The 20,227-nt window shown below is 47.3% G+C and overlaps 1 protein-coding gene across 5 annotated transcripts in view; it reads right to left on the bottom strand.

Annotated features, from left to right (window-relative positions):
* Positions 1 to 20,227, bottom strand: part of tanc2b (tetratricopeptide repeat, ankyrin repeat and coiled-coil containing 2b) — a 39,038-nt gene that overhangs the window by 12,980 nt on the left and 5,831 nt on the right. For 2 of the 5 annotated variants that reach the window (XM_049758247.2, XM_049758248.2), the window contains exons 3-9: positions 18,387 to 18,479; positions 13,563 to 13,625; positions 12,555 to 12,752; positions 6,986 to 7,090; positions 2,923 to 3,071; positions 1,394 to 1,577; positions 1,057 to 1,314 (exon numbers count right to left, since the gene is read on the bottom strand). In XM_049758247.2, the coding sequence (XP_049614204.1) occupies positions 1,057 to 1,314; positions 1,394 to 1,577; positions 2,923 to 3,071; positions 6,986 to 7,090; positions 12,555 to 12,752; positions 13,563 to 13,625; positions 18,387 to 18,453 (1,024 nt within the window). In that variant the 5' untranslated portion in view covers positions 18,454 to 18,479. Of the gene's footprint in view, positions 1 to 1,056; positions 1,315 to 1,393; positions 1,578 to 2,922; positions 3,072 to 6,985; positions 7,091 to 12,554; positions 12,753 to 13,562; positions 13,626 to 16,207; positions 16,293 to 18,386; positions 18,480 to 20,227 lie in introns of those variants that run through there. The other 3 variants (XM_049758246.1, XM_049758249.1, XM_049758250.1) reach the window with 2 other exon arrangements.

Raw genomic sequence — 20,227 nt, 5'->3', positions numbered from 1 at the left:
GAAGACACAGCGGCCCCTCGACCTTCCTGCGGTTCTAAGTGCCATCGGGCTTCCGCTGACAAATCAACTTTAATTCTGAGGGCCAAAACGTGAGCAGAGCGAACATCCCAAAGCGCAAGTAAAACGGCAAATGAGAACATTGAGCAGTTTGGCCCCGAAGGGATTGGGGCGTGCTGAGGGTGGGAGGAGGGTGGGGGTTCTATAATTTAGTCTCTGAGAGGAGCAAGAGGAGACATTAATCTGCTGCTAAAGCAAGGAGGAATGACTCAGGGCCACTGAGCTGAAAAGGCTCCATTTTCTCAATTTTCAATGCGAGGGACTCCAATCTGTGTGCTCATCTTGTCTATCTGCAATGCAGCAGTCTGTTCGCATCACGTCCGCTGCTGCTGTGCCAACGGGCTTAAGTCTGCACTGAGGCACATTGGCGGCCGGAGAAAGAGGAAGGAGGATGTTGGGAAGGGAAAGAGGAGGGGAAAGCTGTGGAAACTGGAGGTTAGAAAGGTAAGTGGACGTAAGCTTTGGATATGAAGGAACTGTTTCAACCAGGGAAGGGAAGGGAGAAGAAGAGGAGGAAAAAAACTAGAAGGTGAAAGGTTGTTAGTGAACGGCATTCCTGCTCCTGATGGGAGAGCGATGCTGTGCCTGCATGAGGTAACGGTGGTGCCTCCCTGCCTCACTTCCTGCCCCCCCATGAAACACTCGGGGGGAATAGAAGCCGTTAACACCCGAGGCTTATGATGCACCTCCGCCCGTGCGAGAGCGGCCAATCGGAAACCGGCGTCACGATGGCACTTTGCGGTAGGGGGGGGAGCGAGAAGAGGGATTACGAAATTGTGCCGCTTCAGGGCTTCCCAGGTTTTCCCATCATGCATCTTTTAGAGTGCTTTTACAAAGGCGACCTGCAACATCGTGCGCTCGATGCTGACACACGTCAACTAGTGCGAGCGTGAAAACCGAATTTTCACTTGAAGGAGGAAAAGCAAGCAGGAAAAAAAGAGGTAAGGAGTATTGAAATATGTCACAGGGAGAGACAGAGGGAATCTGGAGGGGACTCACCGGCCACAGAATTGGGTCGGGGCATGAGGTACAAGGGGATGGAGTGGGCAGAGTGTGAGGACATGCTCTCCAGGCTGCGTTCGGGGATCTTGTTGAGGCTGTACGTGGACGCCGTCATGTTCTCGTCCACGCGGTAGAGGAAGGAGTCCATGCCTGATTTCTGCGACTGCCACAGCTTCAGGTTGCCACGCGAGCCCTCGCAGCCGTGCTTGCCTCCGCCGCCGCGCTCCATGTTCTCAGAGTAGCTGGTCAGCGTTGCTGTCGAGACAAATCATACGAGTTGGAAACCCCTGACATTTCTTCGACACCCAAACGTGAGGCTCGGGGGCGCTCTCACCGATGATTCCGCTGTCCCTGCTCTCCAGCGTGGAGGTCGGACTGGTGACGGAGCCGTAGGCGCACTCTCTGGTGCCCGGCTGGCCCGACATGGTGGCGGGCAGGGTGGAGCAGGGGCTGCCCGCGGGGGGCGAGGCGGTGCTGCTGGTTAGCGTGGAGCATGGGCTGATGCGCTGGTTCTGACCCTGCTGACACAAACACACACAGGCATTGTCCGAATGGATCGTTTGTGACACCGGTCCTGGGACTTTTCTGACAACATAGGAAGAGACTCATTGTTTGTCTCCCTGCAGTGAGTCCCCAGTGTGTCAGCTCGGGTTAGCAGACCGTGCTCCACGGGGGATCAAAAATATAAAGAAAAAGCGGCTGCTGCCGCGAGTCCTCACAGACTCACCCGAACATAAAACATTCATGCACGTTCGTGTATAAGTGCGTGGAGGTCTCCGTCAAGAGGAGAGGAAAAGGTGAAGTGGTGCTCAAGGCTACATCCACCTGACTGTGGAACACACTCGTGATAGTTACACATGACGTAACTCCGCACGAGCTAGTACAAAAGGCTCAAAACAGTCTCCGTTTCTTATGGTCTTGGCAACCTGTTGCGCAATGTTTACACTAAAACAGCCAATCATTTAATAGCATAGCAATTTCATAGGCGCCTGGTTTATGCAATGCAAAGCGAATGTACTCGAAATGTTTGCGTTGTACTTCGGGGCAAGGTAAACGAAAAAAAGACAAGCGTACACAGCGTGCGGCAGGCGGCCGGCGTGAGTCACGTCCCTTAAAAAAGAGGCGCTTGAATCAAGCTCTCTCGCTTTCGACACCCCCGCCGTTACAGCAACGCTCTCGCTGCAAGCAGCAGTCGCTCCATCACGGAATGCTGCAAAATGTGACGGCGTGTAAGTCGTGGAATTAGACGCAAATATAATTCCTGGGACGCATCTCAGCTAGGAAGAGTTTTTAAATCAAAAGCCGTCATTTAAAACGGGAGCAAAATGTGATTCGATAAAATGAGGGCTCAGAGAATGAGACTATTAGTGCGGCAATAAAAGATTAGTCAATTCCACGTACGGTAGATAACGTCAACACCTCGTGCCCAACTTTTGAGATTAAATGGCATCATTTTCACATGTACTAGTGGAAAATGTAATTTAAAAAAAAAGAAAAAAAAACTTGGTTTGTAGAATGAGGCTTTCCGAGCGCAATAACATCTTATTGTATTATTTGGCCACAAGCGACTATGATTTAGTCATAGAGAAAATATTCAACAATGAAGTGGAATTATGAAATCAAATGATTTCATTGCTGCTTTGACTGTACTGTGAAAAATATGAAGAGGGGTTCAAAGAAATTATTCAAACTTCATTGCAAGGAGCCCCTCATCATTTTAATGGCAACTAAACACAGGTCAAAGTTTAGTCTGACCTACATTCCAACAAAACAGTCAACTATGACCTCAATTATTCAGGAGATTTGAATGATGTTTTGCATCCTGCCCGCGGGCCTTTCAAAATAAGAGTTGCTGCCTCTTACCTGTCTGGGCTCGGGCTCCTCCATGCTGTAGTGGGGACCGGCTGGCCCCTCGCTCGCTTTGTCTCCCAGAAGGAAGCCCAGGCGCGTCATCAATGTGTTGGCGGCCTCATCCACCGTGGGCGGGGGGCCCAGCTCCTGGCTCGACTCCCCTGCAGAGGCGGCGGGAAGCAGAGAAGAGAGGGAGTTAGGTGGAGGGGGGGAGGAAACAAACAAAACAGCCGGTAAAAGAAAAAGGTGACCATGTCCACCTGGAGGGATCGAGGCAGCATCCCGCGCTCGCTGCCCGGATGTTTTTAATAAAGTCCAAAGTGACTTCATTCACGAGGCTTTCTTTTGAGAAGCAAACGTCACCCGTGCCTACTCGCTGACAGCCGCACCTCTTCTGCGCCCGGCGTAACAAGATACGGCGCTCACCTGTTAGACGAAGCCAGACAAAGCGGGCGAGGCGACGCCCCTCTGTGCTGTTTGCACAGGCTCTTTGCAGTGACGAGGGAAAAGAAAAAAAAAAAAAGCTCCACTTTGTTGTTGAAAACTAATTTTCCCGTTGAAATAAAACCGTTCGGGACCACCAAAAACTTTTTGGGGAACATTTTAATGAAGAAAAAAAAAAAATAGAACCGTATAACATGAAAAAATAAAAGTACATCCAATTCCGATAATTGTGATTCAAATAAACGATTAAAAATATATATAAATAACAATTTTTTTGGGGTCCCTTTACATCTAAAACAATAAAGAATTAAAGGTAGACCATTTATGATCTTTTAGTATTTCGGTTTACTCATAGGTTGGACGTGTGCCTTTGTGAGTGACATCACAAGCTGGCGTCGGTTAGTCTGTACGTGAGTAGTAGGTGTGAGTAGTGGCCTAAATCAGCTCCTTGCCAGTATTCTCATTAGGTATTTAAGTTGCCGGTTGCCGCTTTCACACTATTGCGAACAAGCACAAATTCACGTCAGAGCTACTATGATGCTAATCCGAACCAGTGGCATTTGCTAAAAGCTAACATATGTCATGCTAATACACCTGCAAAGACAATAACGAGGCAATGGAGAAAAACAAAATCTTACTGTAGGTATTTTTCAGCCTCCTTCCTTATTAGCATGCTATTATATGAGATCATTAGACTGCAGCACACCCCTCCAGGTTACCTTTACTCCCTGGAGTGTTCCCGAGCCCAGCAGATGTAATTGGATGAGCGAACGGGACGGCCGGATCTTAAATAAACAGCGGAGATGCTCACGCTGCCGCTTCTGTTGTTGTCGTTTTCCAGCGGGGCAGGTCGGACCAGACCGGCAAGTGTAATCGTAGTGTTTCCGTTAGACACAAGGCAGAATAATGTCAAGTCATGACATTCGACTTATCTACCAATAGTTTTAATCTCACATAGCTAGAAAACTTTAAAGTCTTTTTTTTTTATTTGGAATTTTTCTTCCCTTGCTGCATTAAATTCGGAGTAAACCAAGTATGATTTTTGGCATGCTGTAAAACCCCAAGTTATTATACACTTTTTTTAATGTATAATATAAATGCCTCTAGAGGGCAACCCTTGATTTAAGCCGCCATAAAAACAACTTTAACTCCCTCGATGTAATCGCAAACACGCAGGCATGTTAGAAAAGCAAAGTCAAAGCCATAAGTCCAAACTTTATGGCCTGTTTAGTCAGTTGGAAGCCCGAACAAAGCCATTTCCAGAAAAGGCAGCAGCACCAATCAACAACGTTTTTTTTACACCCTGCTAAGCTCATGTGTGTCAGTCTAGACAGTAAGCATGTTATCATATCATAAACAAATAGCAAATAATTAGCTCGCTAATGATTAGAACATGAGTGTCAACACTATCTTGAGCTCTTTCAACGCTTCTCATCTGCAAGGAAAATCATGGAGAAAACTTCTGAGCGAGTCAAGCGGATGTCGTCTCATCACCGTGACGCCTTCGAGCTCCCTAATGACCCGACGAGAGCATATGAAAACATCTCAGAAACACACACACACACACATATACCCCCCACCCGCTAGATTCCTGAGCTGCAAAAAAGGGGAGACAGATGGTTGCCATGGCAACTATCTTTCACCGCACAGGCTAGGAATGCGTGTCCGCGCATTCCGGGGAAAAGCGGATTAATATTGGGAAAAGTGCTCGCCTTTCATCTGGACACCTCCAACAGCCAAAAATAAATAAATAAACAAGTTGGACGCATGAGAGTGACAGGAAAACTGACTACACTGAATTCACTTTTCCCGATGGTTCCCAATATTTTGCATGCCGAGAAAGCATCAGCGTGGTGGACAATCAGGACCATCACATTCCTCTGATGTTATCTTCTCCAAAATTTCATTCAGACACCTCAAAGCAACGACAAGATCCAACTCGGGATGCTCACGGCAAGTCCGATTTAAAGTTGCTCACCAAATTTCCACACACTGTCAAAAAAGAAGACAAATTTGATCATCTCAAATTTCATTTGGAACAACTTCAAATTTTAAACGATTGACACGAATGATTGTTTGCTCCAAAACAATTGCCTCAGTTGTTTTTAAGTTTCAGGACAAGGAACATTTAGTTCTATCAACTCTTACTTCCCGAAACCTTTCAGATGTGGATGGATCCTTTCAGCTACTAAAGATCCAAAAGTTCAAGTATGTACATTCCTTGCCCTTTTGTCAACAAAAGACCAAAGTTGCAGTGACTCAGTTCTTTTGTCTTTCAGCCAATCACGTCAGGGAATCAAGTGGACACCGCGTAGGATATTTTTTATTTTATTTATTTACTACTCATCCCAGGGCTCCTTTGTTGGGGTTCAAATCAATGTACCAGCATGTAAGACCGGTTTTGTAGTCCTTCACCACAAACCTCCATAGCGGAGTTTCATGCTACACTAAGTGAGTTTTACCAAGGCATCGTTTGGATAAGATTACACACACACACACACACACACACACACACACACACACACACTTATGAAAACAATACCAGCCACTTGCGGCTACCGGCAACGATAGCGAGGCCTTGCGAGGTGTTCGGCTCTTGTTACACGACGCTGAAACCTCGAGATTCGTTTCTATTGTCCATGCATCACTTAAGATTTACTATAAAATTTCCACGAGAGCGTGAAGAGAATATTGTTAAAATCGTATTAGATGACAGTTATCGAAAAAGTGCTGACTCATGAATTGGACAGGATCTCCAGCTTTAAAGTGGACAAATAAAACAAGCGTCACGAGCAGGCACGGTGTTAAGTCGACACCCTGCCGTGACTTCTGCCAGGAGCTGTCCATCTGTCCGCCCGAGAAATAAAAGCCCGACTCGCCCGCCGCCTCTCCCGCTGCGGGTTCTTCCACAACCCATTCGGCGTCCGATTTGGAATCAAGCGCTCTATTCGCCTCAGTGGCGCCGTTGATTAACTTTACCAAAAGTGTCGCATCTGCAGTGACTCACATGTGCCTGTACTGATTCCCACTTCATTAGAGATTGGCAAAAATTTACAAAAGAAGGTACCGGAAGATGAATCCCAGATGAGAATTTAGCAACGGGCTAGTGATATTATTATTGGAGTGAGCACAGAGCTTATCACAATATGACAATTGCAAACTAACAGTGTGAATTTCAATCACATGGCTAAAGGTTTCATCTTCTAGTGTAACTACAAAAGCACCTACTTGGAGCTCCCATGGGGCACAGGCTCCACAGGAGAGGCTGACAAACCGACAAGTCCACCATTTTGTCACCAAATTACGTCGGCAAAGACCTTTTGAGTTTCACAGTGTCTCCACCCACGCTGAAATCGAAGCAGATCCTCGAGTGACCTGCTTGAACGAGGCGGGCGGGGCCGAGGGGGGGCGGGGGGGGTTCCGATTGGGATAGATGTTTGACAGAGACTGGACTGGCGTGCGGATTACAGACCAACTGCTGACTGCAGGAAGCGGAGCTGTGTCGGATTAGGAGCCTGAATCTTTAACATTCCTCACGCCATTAAGCAAGACTTTCCCCTGCTGCTCGCACAATGCAACAAAGCCGACATGCGGGAAAAGGGGAGGGAGGGGCGGGGGGCCACAAACTTACCTAGGCACAATCTGTCCAGGTGGGAATTCCCGGCTGGGTCGGAGGAGCCGAGCTCCGATTGCGGAACGCGAGGGCTCTCCACGAACTTTGCTTTCCGAAGAGGGGCTGGGCGCAGACCAACACACGGAGGGAGACAACACACAAGACACACACAGACACACACATATATAAATTAGGGAGATGGAGGGTGAGACAAGGGGGAGACAGAAAGCTTAGAAAGCAGCAATTTTATAAACTACCAGAACCTTTTGTTTTTCTCTCCAACTAAGCAAGGTCCATAAAAACAGGCATCTTAATCATGAGTGGAGTTCCACAGGGATCTGATTGAGGTCCCGGTTTGTTTTAGGATGAACACAACGTATCGCCGATACAAAGCAACGTCAACAAAGTACCAAGTAGAAATGTGTCACAGCCATGAGAGGAGTCTGCAAACTAAAATGCCAGTTCCGCAGCATTGTTGAGTCAGCAAGGCGAATTTTGCGAGCATGCGTCGGCCCGCCGCTGCCATCTGCCTTCGAAATGTGTTCACGAGCTTGTTTACTCCAAATGTCTGGCTTTGACTGAGCGCACAAAGACGGACTTTTGTGCAAACAGACACGAGACGAGTCGCTGGAAACGAGCGGCAACGACCGGAGCGAGATGGGCTCATTCATCGTTTCGGCTTAGAAATTTTCAAAGCGGGACAGATGCGAGTGCAGCTGTGGCAAACTGCTTATTTCCTTGAATGAATACTGAAAAGGCATGCGACTCCATTGTGAATTGCTTGAAATTATGTTTGAAAATGCCCGAATAACACCTGGTGCGAATGGGCTGCTAGCTAGCTTCAGGCTAAAGTTAGCTTTGGTGTGCAAATTTCAATTTTTTGGAGAAGATGCAAGGATTTGGGGCTGGTCTTTTTGTTTAGTTAAGGTCATTCTATTTGACTTAAGTTAATCGTAAAATATGTTTTAGATGTTCCCGTCATGACAATCTTTTGTCGATTGGTGAAGCAGGCAGAAAACGATGTTTGATGTTTTTGGTGCATAGGAGCAGTGGTGGCACTGGCACATGACCAGGAAGCAGCAGCAAAACAGCTTTGCCTCAATCCACTTCGATTTGGACTTATCCCGATAAGCTCCTCTCTCTTGCAAGCGCGGCGAAAGAGCCAGCGGCGACTCGTATCGCGCATCCACCTTCGCCATCGACCAAGCGCGCCATCGGCGTGCGGCGTAAACCGGAGATTAAGCGCGTTTGTTTCTCGCCCGGATTTTCACCTGCGTGAAAGGGTTGGGGGCGCGGCTATCTATCCCCGCGGGGTAAATCCTCTCAGCGGCGTCGGCTCCCGGCGACTTAAATCTGGCGGCTGCGGTGGCGTTGTGCTGTGAGCTCGCGCCAAGCCGAGGATGGTTGACAAGTGTTGATGGATGGCAGCGATGCAAATCCACTCCTCTAATGAGCTTATGAATAACTACACCTACATTGTGGGTACATAAATGCAGTAGTGAGCGCTGGTATGATTACATTATTCCGAAATTTTGTAACTTGCAGTGAACCCTTGTTTATCACGAGCGATACAGCAAATCTAAATAAATGTTATTCATTAGAGTTTTTTTTTCTGTTTGCGAGCATAAAAGGAAATTGATTTGAATTCATAAAACATTCAATTGCAAACATTTGTTTTTAGTGAGTTGCTGCAAAAAGAAATAAGTCTGTAATAGAATATGATTTTATAATGTGTTGTTTTGGCATTGGTGTCTTTTTGAAAGGCCAGCAATGCATTTAAGTTTAAATGCCAGACTTGAGAGTGAAAGCAACAAACTAATATTACAATTGATCATGAAAAGAACGTAGTGTTAATGACTAGTGCAAAATATAACACATCGGCAACATTTCGCAATGCGATGTTGTCGGAAAGCGTAGCGTCGTCACGCGGGTCAACACGAGGAGACGGGAAAAAGGTTACAATCACAACAGGATACGGCTCAACCCCTGCCAAGACACACATACAAATCCACACACACACAATGACATACTTTGGACCGTGTGTGTGTGCGAAGCTTAAAGCTAGCACGCCACCCAGGTCGTCACGACAACAGCTTTCGCTGTCACATGCTCCAAAATGTCATCTCAGTAACACCTTGATTGGTTGACTGTATATATATATATATATATATATTTTTTTTTTTTAAATAACGAGACGGAAAATAACAGAGAACAGCAAGTCCATTAGCCAGACGGCCTCTTCCAATTATAATGCAAGCGCACGTGTGTATGCGAGCGAATATGTACGTGTGTATGATTCAATCATCGCCGCCGTGGGAGGCGAGCAAGGTGAAACTCGGGCGGAATTTTGAGAAGGCACTGACATATATACAATTGCACTTTCTCCCAGCAATGAAGGAAATGGGGGATAGAAGAGTCTGTGCTCTCATGACTCAGCAAAATGAAGATGGAAGTTTGCGTTGATGGTTGTAAACAGCGGTGTGATTCCTTTGGGTCAGCGCTCTTGTGACTCAGCAGTATTAGCACCACGTCTGCGAAGGTAATTTTCTTTTTGTGATCTCTCAAGGTGCGTAACTTCACTCACCGGCAGAGAGGTTTCGGGAAGCGACAGACGTGCCAAGTCCCGCGCGTGATACAAACACCTAATAATAGCGAGGCTGTATTGACCTCTAGCCGGAGTAAAGCTCGGCGCCGTGCCGCCACTGTTGATCCCCGTCGGGGCCTGCTGAAACCTGAGGACCACGCCCTTCTTGTCGCTGGAAAAGATCTCGAGAAGACAAGCGGAGCCGATTAGGATGCCGTAACGGGGCGATGGTGGCGCCGTCGACCAGACGAAAGCAGCCGTGAAATGACGGAGCAAATGTGCCAGCAGGAGTAGCAGCAGACAGAGCTGCGCTGAATGCTAATGCTTGGCGCTGGTGTCATTGTGCAGGCCTGAAAGCCTTGGACACGCTTGGACGAGTACACACACACTTTTTTTATGTGTGTGTGCGCTCAGCTCTGGGTGATGCACGTAACCCTCTGTTTTGTAAGCAAACCTCTCTCAGGGTTATTAATAGCACACTGCAGGGGCTGCTTAACACCAAGCTAACGTGTAGTAACTTCATTTGGATGAATAGTGATTCAAAGTCACGCTTGCTACTCCTCAAAAGTACCATTTGAAACTTGCATGAACTTCATGACTGCTATGGAGGAAAAGTTCGGGCTTTCTATTCGACTTGGGGACACAAATGTCTCCCCGAAGCGGTCGTCATCAATACATCGGGCGTCCATGCCAACGGACGGAGGCAAGCGATGACGTCTGGCTGCTGTTATTGAGACATTTTGTTCCGTTTGTTCCAACCCCCCCCCTCCCACCCCCAAAGAAACTCATCTAGCCTCCTTCCCACCTGAGAACTTGAAGCTATTTATGCAAGCATATGGTACATAGTCTGATGTTATGCTCGGGAAAGTGCATTATTAGCCGCCCACAGCTTGTACTTAGACACACATACGCACACTCAAAAGACAATTGAATGCTCACCCACGCGAACGCACACACGCACCACACAAAAAACACTTGATCACAGCGCTTGATTCACAGCTCCTCCACCAGCCTACGTTAGCGTCATTAGCGCCCCGCCGACAAGTGCATCAAATCACTTCCCGTAAGCCCAGCGTCACATGACCCGCGCCGGCGACCCCGACAACGTGCGAACAAGAGACGAGGGCGCGGCGGTCGCTCACCATTCTCAACAGGCGCGGTCCCGCATTCCCGGAGGCTGGGCGAGAAAAGTCAAGCGATGAGGGGTGGGGGGTCCTCCTATCTCGGACAAGAGTGGGATCTCCTCGGGATTTGGAACGGCGATGCTGCACTCGAGTAACCGATACGGCGACGATGGGAGGAGTGAGAGGAAGAGGAAGAAGGCGGTTGCGTCTCAGTGAAGGGGTGGTGGGAGGGAGGGAGGGATGGGGGAGGCATTGATGGTGCTGCTGGTGGGAGGAGGGTATTACACAGGTGACACCCCAAGCCTAGCAGGTAACCTTCACCCTCCCGCAAAAAAATAAGAAGTGATGCGGCAGACTGACAGAAAGCGAGTGCCTTCGTCCGCCTTTAAGCGCCGTTATGTACGGAGTAGGAACACCAGCCTGGGTCCTTCCGATGGATGAATGGCGCAGTGCTGCTGTTGTCATGGCAACCAGCGAGCAGAAAAGGAGGGGGAGGAAAAAAAAAAGGGTGGGAATGGAAAGCGGGAAGAAAATGGTATAATCAAAAAACAAAAAAAGCCGACGAGGGTGGGAGGAGGGCGTTGGTATTAAAAGGAGCGCGGTCTTGCAGCTGATGGACACGCGGGATCGCAAAGGGGACGATTTTGTCGGCTCCTGCGTGTCCTTGTTTTACCCTTGAAAGTGCAGCCATCTTTGAGGCCATTTAATGCCTAAAGCAGCACTTTTTTTTATTTTTTTATATTTTAATCATCTCTGTCAGTCACGCTTATTTCCCCAGACAGAGTTTTTTTACACTGACCGACAAGGCTCATAAATGTCACGGGTTTGTGAATGTGCAAAACGGCTGCGAGTACTCGCACGTCATGATTCCTGGAAACGCATTTGTAGTTTTGTAGTTGAGTGTGTGTTGTCACTCCCAACGACATTCGGCGTGAAACTGGCGAGAGGCGACTGACGCTTTAGCAGCCTTGTGTGTACGTGACAAATTTGAAATAAACCACATTCATAAAAAAAAAAAATACTTTGAAGACTTCCTGCCAGTTCTACTTAGAATATAGACATAATTACCACGGAACGTTTCTAATGCCAGTCGATCAATAAATCAAGTCAATCCATCACTTCGGCGAAGTGTCAAAGCGAGTCATCAACGCTTACCGCCCCACACTTACAATGAGCCATCGCTGCAGACTAAAAATAGCGGATTTGTGTGAAACCAGCGACAAGACATGATGTCACAAAAGTGAGAGCCGCACAAAGCTAATGTGTACGTAGGCTACAATTTTTTTTTTAATATCACAACCCTGCATGGACATCGACAATAGAGTGAGGGATGAACTACGGCCTTTGACGTCAGAGTGTACACGTACGCACGCATTTGGCGCTATCACGCTGTGCGGGACGTGGCGCCAAGTTGGATTAATTAAAGGGTGACAAAGCCCGGAGTGACGAAATGAAATGTTGCTCTGGTGATCAGCAACAAAAGGCAAATGAAGCTCAAGCAAAGTAGTTGCGACCCAATACATTTGTCCAACAGAGTGCACCAAGCACAGCTTTGATTAATTCTACAGATTTAATGGAAGTTTGCTAAATAGCTTTAAAAAAATAATGCAAGACGACACCAAAAAACACATCCAGACTCCTCCAGTTGAACCTGAAGATAGGCAACCAAAAAGCGCCCTGAGCCCTCCACCATAATGACACATAAATTGCAGCATTTGGATAAAAGGAGAAATTAGCATCAAACATTGCATGATCTGGTGCACCCTAGTGGCCGACTATAAAATTCCACCAAGTCAAAAATCTGCTGTAAATGCAATCACAAAGCATGTCCCGCAGCTTCCTCACACAAACAAAAATAAAGAATAAAAAATAATCCTACCTGTGAGCTTTTTGACGGCCTGCAGCCGGATACCGAGCGCCTGGTGACCGAGTAGCGGCGACGAGGGCAGCGAGCGTGACACGCCCTCCATGATGCGAATGTGCTGGACACCTTCGGCCATGGAGAACGGCGACGGAGGCGGCGGCAAAGCGGCGTAGTAGTCGACCTCAAAGGCGCAGTCGCCGTCTAAGCTGCCACCTGCGGGATGGGGGGAGGCACAACGGGCATGAATCGGCATTTTATTTCATTCGATTTACAAAACATATTGTCGGATTATACAAATGAAATCACGCCGGGCATTTCATTAGAAAAAAAATGAAAAGAATGTTGATTCAACTCACGTCTATAAAAATGCAGTCTATTATGTTTTCATGGCAGAGTGGCTAACTACAGTTTATGTTAGGTTGACAACGCTATAATTTACGATGCAAATTCAGTCCGTGTTGGTCTGAAACAATTTCAGATAAAAACACATCAACTGTAACTCAAATTATAGCTTTGTTGTTTTCGGGACAAACGACGAATAAAAAAAAATCACAATTCGGATGGAAGTGGCACAAAGTACACTCGGTGGCAATTCGGTAACATATGGTGATTAAAAACATCTCGAATTTTTCGATCGTCTCGACTCCAAATGCAAGTAGGAAAAAAAAAAAAAAAGTATTTTAGTCTACAATGTGATGCGATAATCACACGTTTAGACCGCTTCGTGACTCTAAACAAACACAAACGCCCACGCTGGTTGACATGTTCCAAACATGCTCACGGGTGTGGTGGTGGGGGCGGGGGGGGGGGGGGGGCATTGGGAGAAGGGTGGGGGGTAATTATGGAAAACATTTCCTCCCAACTGCTGATAAACTCTCCAGTATACCTACTTCAAAAGCAAATTACAAGATCAAACATCTCCAGTAATCTCATCGTGGTCCTAAATATTTGGAGAACTTAATAGAAAAACCGACTGAATAAAATGATTTATTTTTATTGAGGCGTTCTTAAAGGTGTGCTTACCTTGGCCGAAGTGGCTCAGGTGAGGGTCTAGACCGGGTTCTGCCAGTTCCTCGCTCCCACCATCTGTGAAGGCCGAGCACAAATAGGACAGCGAGTGAGCGCGGCGTGACCCCGGAACGGCGTCGAGGCCTCGCAGCAGTCGAGTCGTGCGTCGGTCCCCGACCATCCACAAGTGGGACCTCAGGACCCCGGTGAGGCTGCTCAAGCAAAGACCCTCCACGCCCTTCCTGCCTGAACCCGAGTGACCCCTGCCGGTGGCAAAAGTGGATCGTGCCAAGTTCCACTTTCTCCTCCTCCTGCCAGCCATCTTGTAAAGTCTGATCCCACCAGAGAAATTGTGAGCTCAGATCCACATACAGTTCACGATCAATGACGCCCTAAGGGAGCAATGCAGCCGGAATTAACCACAGTGGATGAAGCTGCAAAGAGGGAGGGAGGGGCGGGAGTGCGGCCAGTCTCATCCCGGGGTTTGTTTGTTATGATGAAGCACAATCATCCCAAATTAAATCGTAGCAGGCAAGCAGACGCGGATCGACAAAAATTGCTTTTGCGTTCGCTTGTTTCGTCTCGTGGTGGAAACAAAAGCCGCAAAAACTAACTGGTCCGACTTGGAAAGTGTATCAGCTACGCGGCTTCGGTGGAAAGATCAAGCTGGTCGATGGATTCAAAGAGGAGAGGGGGGGGGGGCGAGGGCTTTGCGTGGGAACTGGGCTAGCATGAGATTGACACCAATAGGCTGGGCGACAAAAAAACTCCAGGCAAGAAGTGTCATGGATGCTGGGATGACTGTCCATCCATTTTTTCCCCTCCTCATCCAAATCTTGTCAAGCTGGAGAATCACGTCTTTGTGGCGTGTGGATTCAGAGAGAAAGAGAAAGCGTTCATTCTTTGCGGCAGATTTATCTGTTGTTTCGTAATCACAATAGGATGTTGTGGCACGCACACAAGTGGCCTCTTTCAGAAGAGTGTGGAGGGAGGGGGGGGTGAATAAAAGAAGGAGGAGGTGAACCTCTGACTGTGCGAGGACAGAGACGTGTCTTCATGCCATGGCGGCGCACGAGACAAAACATGTGGCGGCCTCTACAGAAGAACACAAGTCAAGTCAGAGTGACACAATCTGCCCTCTGTCCGCTTCCTACGCCGCCGATATAACAGCGCACTTCAGTCTGCTGGCTTTTCTTTGCTGCGGTGACGGCATAGCTAAGCGTTGGGACTTTTTCCACAAAGAATCATTATGGGAGATGTCGAAAGGCCTTTTGCATAATATTTTGGACTTTTAATCAAACGTATTTGGATGAATTCCCGATGGAGGATAAAAGTGTGTTGGGTATTTGTTGTGTTATGAGGGGAATTTTTTTTTTAAAAGACTCCCACATTGCCACAAGAGGCTGATGGAAGCTGTGTCGCAAGTGGGTGGTCTTGGTTTTGAAAAGAAAATAATAAAAATGGATAAAAAAAAAAATGAAGAGTAGCTGGCGAGGCTTCCAGCACATCAATGTGTTGTTACATCACAGGCGGCAAAAATAGACACGAAGAAGGAAGCGCGGGAGGAAAAAAAAAAAAAAAACACAATGGCGGATGCTTTTGGTCACTTTACTTTCAGGGTTACTGTGACGTTCGTACGTTAGCATATCTGCCTCGCAGTTCTGAGGTTCAGGGTTCGAATTTCGATTTAGGCCTTCTTTCTTTCCCAAAATAAAAATGGTACAGTCCATCTACTCAATTCTTGAGCTAGCACCTTCAAACAAGTCGAATTGAAAGAAGAATTGTTTCTCTCTCTCTCGCTAACCACCTACCTAGGATCAAAAAAGGAAACAGTCGGAACATCTCCTGCCACGCTGTGTGAAACGAAGCTCTCGAGACGACGTGAAAGCAAAGCAGCGTGTGATGATGACGGCGAGCTTAAGTGGATGACGATGGGGGCGGCGGCGTAAGAGTGGGATTTGACAAATAAGGAAAACGAGAGGGAGTCGGATGGGATGAGAAATGGAGATAAAAAAGAAAGATACAGAGGAGGCGGAAGATGAATGGAGATGGAAGCGTAAGGAGAAGGCTAAGTTGGAGTTTATGAGGGCAAAAGCAAGGGCGGATGTGACTGAGACTCATTAGCGTGATCTCTTGCTCTTTTTGTTCTCCGCTAATGTCTTTGTGGGCGGCTAAGAAAGGTGGCAAAATATTTCCACACAAGTACTTCTTAGATTCCTGATTAGGCGAGTTTTCTTTAATGATTAACAAAGAGTAGGGTCCGCACACACCAAAAAAAAAAACGAATGGGCGAATTCCCAAAATTTCAGCATTGTCACTCCAAATTACTTTCCAATGCAAAGCAGGTATCTCCATTTTTTTTCCTGATAAATACAACCAAAATAGTTTTTTTGTTTTTGTTAAAAAAATATATTCACAAATCCGTTTTATTTTTCACAATTCTTTTTTTTTTTTAAATACAGCCCACCCCCCACCCACCCTTAAATTGGACGGCAACAAAATGTTGCATTAACAAAAAAAAACAGCAAGTAGTGATGTAGACCAGCACCATGAAGGTGGGGCGCTATGGTCAAGGTGACCAAGCGACTCAGACAGGAAGCTGAAGATCTTAACAAAATAAAAATGACAGAGCTACGCCTTCAGATTAAGATGCCACTCACGAGCAGTTCTGAGATGTGCCGCCGCTAAATCCTGAGGAATGATCAACAGATGAGCCAGCCGTCCATCCATGCATCCGTTCATTCATTCATCTCGCCAAGCAGATCCCCGCGGCTCACCTTTGTCAGCCGAGCGCCTCGTCGCCCCCAGACGTAAAAATCCTGCACCATAGCGAGGCGAGATCCTGACACAAAAGGAGCGGAGGCCGGCGGAGAACCGAGGCGGAATAACGGATGGAGCGAGCGAGAGAGAGAGAGAGAACAAAAGATAAAGGGAGGAGGAGGAGGCGGAGGACGGACCAGACAAGCCTTGAGAAGCGAGAATGTGAGCGGCGAGTGAGGGAGCGCCAGGTGTCAGGACGCATCCACTCAGCGAGTCGCGCTTCAGCTCACACGCACAAACACACACAGACGGAAACAAGCTCGCACCCCCTCTGCCTCCTCCTCCTCCTCCTCCTCACTGTCATCCTTCCGCCAGCAGCAGAATTCCTTCACTAGCTCATCAACAGCTCTGTTGTCGTAGCTAATGGCATCTCTTAATCGTGCGATAATTTATTTTCCCCCACGTCATTTTAAACATATAAGCAATAAAGTGTGAAAATAAAACATGATTTGGTCTTGCACTAAACTGATACCAAACAGTGGCATGATCAAAAAACAACTAGTTAGTGTCACAGCTTAAAGGTAAGCAGAGCTGCAGCACAGATTAGTTTATAGCGCTATTGGTGATATCTTCTGATAAAATATTAAAATAATCTCGTGAGGTTGGAGGGGTACTTGTCTTTGGTGATTTGGTCAACCTCATACTTTTTTCACAAAGATACTTTTGTCAATATTCAGTGACCAAAGCAACCAAAACACTTTTCTTGAATGCTAAATGTTAGCAAGCTATCTAACTTTAACCAGCTAGTTCTGAATCTCTGAGAAGCGTACAAATTTTAAGACCTAACTGGGACAACAGGAAACACCAGCGTGGCGATGACGCTACAACCGAAGCGTGGAGGAGGAAGAGGAGGAGACAAGTGCTGCATCTTCTTCTTCTTCTTCTTTTTTTTGTACCCACGCGCCACGCTGCCCACATGCTCCTGGTAAAAAAATTAAGCGAGCGCACTTCTTTTTCGCTAAAGACTCACGTGTCACAGTCTTGTGACGGAAGAAGACTCAGGATAAGTCTAACAAACACTTAAATTTTCATTTCCCATTCATGCCCCGGCTGCTGGGCCACATTGCCTTCATTCATGGTGGTTTTTTCCTTGGTCGGGTGGAAAAGGAAGGAAGCGCAGCGTCTGTGGACCAGCGGGCGCCAATCTGTCACAGGCTGGATTAGGTCCAGTGGGTCCAATCGTGTGGCGTTGCCACTGTGACGATTGCTGTGGTTCTGGCATCATATTTGAATATTCGAACCCTCTTGTTTTGAGTGCAAAATATTAGAAACAGCATTTTTTTTTTTTGTATTCATCCAAAAACTGTAACTAGCATCTTTGCTGATCTCTAATTAGCGTTCTCCGCCTCCAGTTGGAGATGAGCCGTCAATTAGAAGGACAGCGACGCCATTTCCTGTCAAATTCCTCCTACACTTTTGACACGACTGGCTGATTTTTTTTTTTTTTATTGAAGTATTTGGACGGGCACGTCGGAAATGAAAAGATTCTCGGTGAGTTAGTCACACGGCTGTACCTTAAACAAACCGACGTGAGCAAAACGCCGCTTTTATTTTCACGCAACGTTTGCTCAGGCGTAAATTTTCAACAACTGCGGCGTATAAAACGCCTGCTGAGACAGATTATCGCTCGGCATTACAAATCACAGCAAAGAACTGCTTTGATTAGGAAGCATATAAAGTTGGTTCCGCCGTAAATTTTGCTGAGGCATTGCAGTCGCAGTTTGTGGGCCGGATATGGTGAGCTGCTGGGAGTGTGTCGCGTGTCGTCGGCGTCCGTCCAGCACGCTAATTAGTCATGCGAGTGCTCGTCAAGACAAATCCACCTTCAACCCCTTCTCATATTTTCCAATCAAGCAATGCCACAAGCTCTAATTGTCCTGTCAGTTGGCCGAGACTCGCTATTCCGCCCCGTCCGTCGCCATGGCAACGTGAGAGGGACCGGATGGGGGGGGAACTGATTCTTGAAAAGGGTCCGGAGCTAAACAACATTTCGAGAATGGGGAAAGTCATTCGACTCACCGCTGCTGCGACTCTTGCGGTTGGCCTTGCCTCCCGTGAGCAGCATCTTCAAGCTGTTCCGGAACATGGCGGGAGGGGTGGCCGGATCGCAATCTGTTAAGGGAGGATGACAATTATTATTATTTGTCATACAATCACGACAACATTGCACATCAGCATGTCGGACTCGGACAAAAGACCGCATGCAGCAGGTGCAAGCAGACCCTCCCCCCCCCCAAGGTCCTCCCGTCTGCCCCATCCATTAATTACTAAGCTTATTTACAATCAATAAAGCTTCCTTAATGGCAAAGGGCACATTTGCAGGGGCGCCCCCGTTGGATTTATCTCCCGTTAGCCCGGCGGCCTGAAAATTAAGAAGACGCAACCAGGACGGTTAGCCAAGACATCTTCCAGATGGAATACCAAATCATCGCTTTGTAGCGCGTTCCGTGTAATTTAATATCACGATGAATTATTGAACAGGACGTTTTTTCCTCTCGACACTGTTGCAGCAGTGAGTTCTTTTTTTTTTTTTTTTTAACGCACAAGCTCTTTTGTTTGTCTTTTTTACGGGCAGAGGCAAATGTGTCAGTTTCACAGACATTTTATTACGAGTGAAAGTGCAGCAATGGGACAATGCTCCCAAATAAAAAGTGTGCTGCTGACGCATGAGAATCAATGTCAGAGGACCATCTGTGACCAACGCGCTGAAAACCACATTTGGCGATGGTTTCGGGTTCTTCCGAGATGTGTGTGCTGACAGATGTGTGTTACACGCGCACAGCGGGAGAAAGAAAATGCAAAGAAAGCCTAGCCCAGATTTGAAATTCTACTTTGCATTTGAATCAGGATGATTCATTAAAAAAAGTAATGAGAGACTCAAGCATCATTACAACAGAATCAAAGACTGAATCAGGTATTGGATTCCTGCAAACTAGATTTTGTGATTAATCCCGCTCTTAAATCCACTTGCCACAGCGAGCGCTCGCCGCCGACAAAAGCGGCGTTGGGCTGACCGACAGAAACCTAATTGAAAACGTCGCCTTTCACCGCCGAGGTGTCCGTCACGTCTGCTCGTTTGCATACCGGGCCGCCCTTGTGGCGCTCTGAACAAACAGGGCGGCTATTAAAGAGGAGGAGGCGGAGCCCTCGTGAAATGGGGCGGGAAGGTCATCCGCCTCGTGGCAGGTAATCAACGCCGGCCCACATTTGCATGAGGACGATTAAAAAAAGATCTACTGACGTGAAGCAATGGGAGAATTAAAGGGACAGCGAAAATAAAAAATTCCGAGGAGGTATTCTGAACCCAAGCAGGCTGCTTGGTCTTCTCTTCTGATGCATCAATTGTGCAGGATGATGACACGACTTGAGAGACCCGAGGCAAGAGGAAGTTATTAACCTCGTTTCCTGCCCCGCCAGGTAAGCACATCAAACGCGAGCGCACGCACCATTCAAGGACGACGAGAAACGGCGAGATGTCAAGTTTATGCAAGCGCACGAGCCCGCCGGCAGCTGTCAATCACGACGAACGATGCGGGATGAAAGGTCTGAGTGTGCTTTTGTCCAGGTCACGTGTGAATTAGATGACTTTTTTGTGCGGTCCTCGTAAGAAGACTTTCACGTCTACTCAGAATAACTCTAGACAGACTCTAAAGATTTGACTCTTGGATTTATTTCGGAGTCAATTTTACAGCCGGCGAGATGGGGGAACATCAAATGCGGCGTATTCACCAAGCTCCATCAAATGGAAAAAAAAAAAAAAAAACACAATTCTCCTTGTTGATGACAAAGGGCTTTCTTGATAGATGGCCGTTATTATCCCACAGGGCAAGTTGAGGTCTCCCCAATAAACTGGCAAATGC

Source organism: Syngnathus scovelli, chromosome 21 (assembly GCF_024217435.2).
Source record: "Syngnathus scovelli strain Florida chromosome 21, RoL_Ssco_1.2, whole genome shotgun sequence".
NCBI classification, from domain to species: domain Eukaryota; kingdom Metazoa; phylum Chordata; class Actinopteri; order Syngnathiformes; family Syngnathidae; genus Syngnathus; species Syngnathus scovelli.
This window is presented reverse-complemented; position numbering and strand designations above follow the sequence as displayed.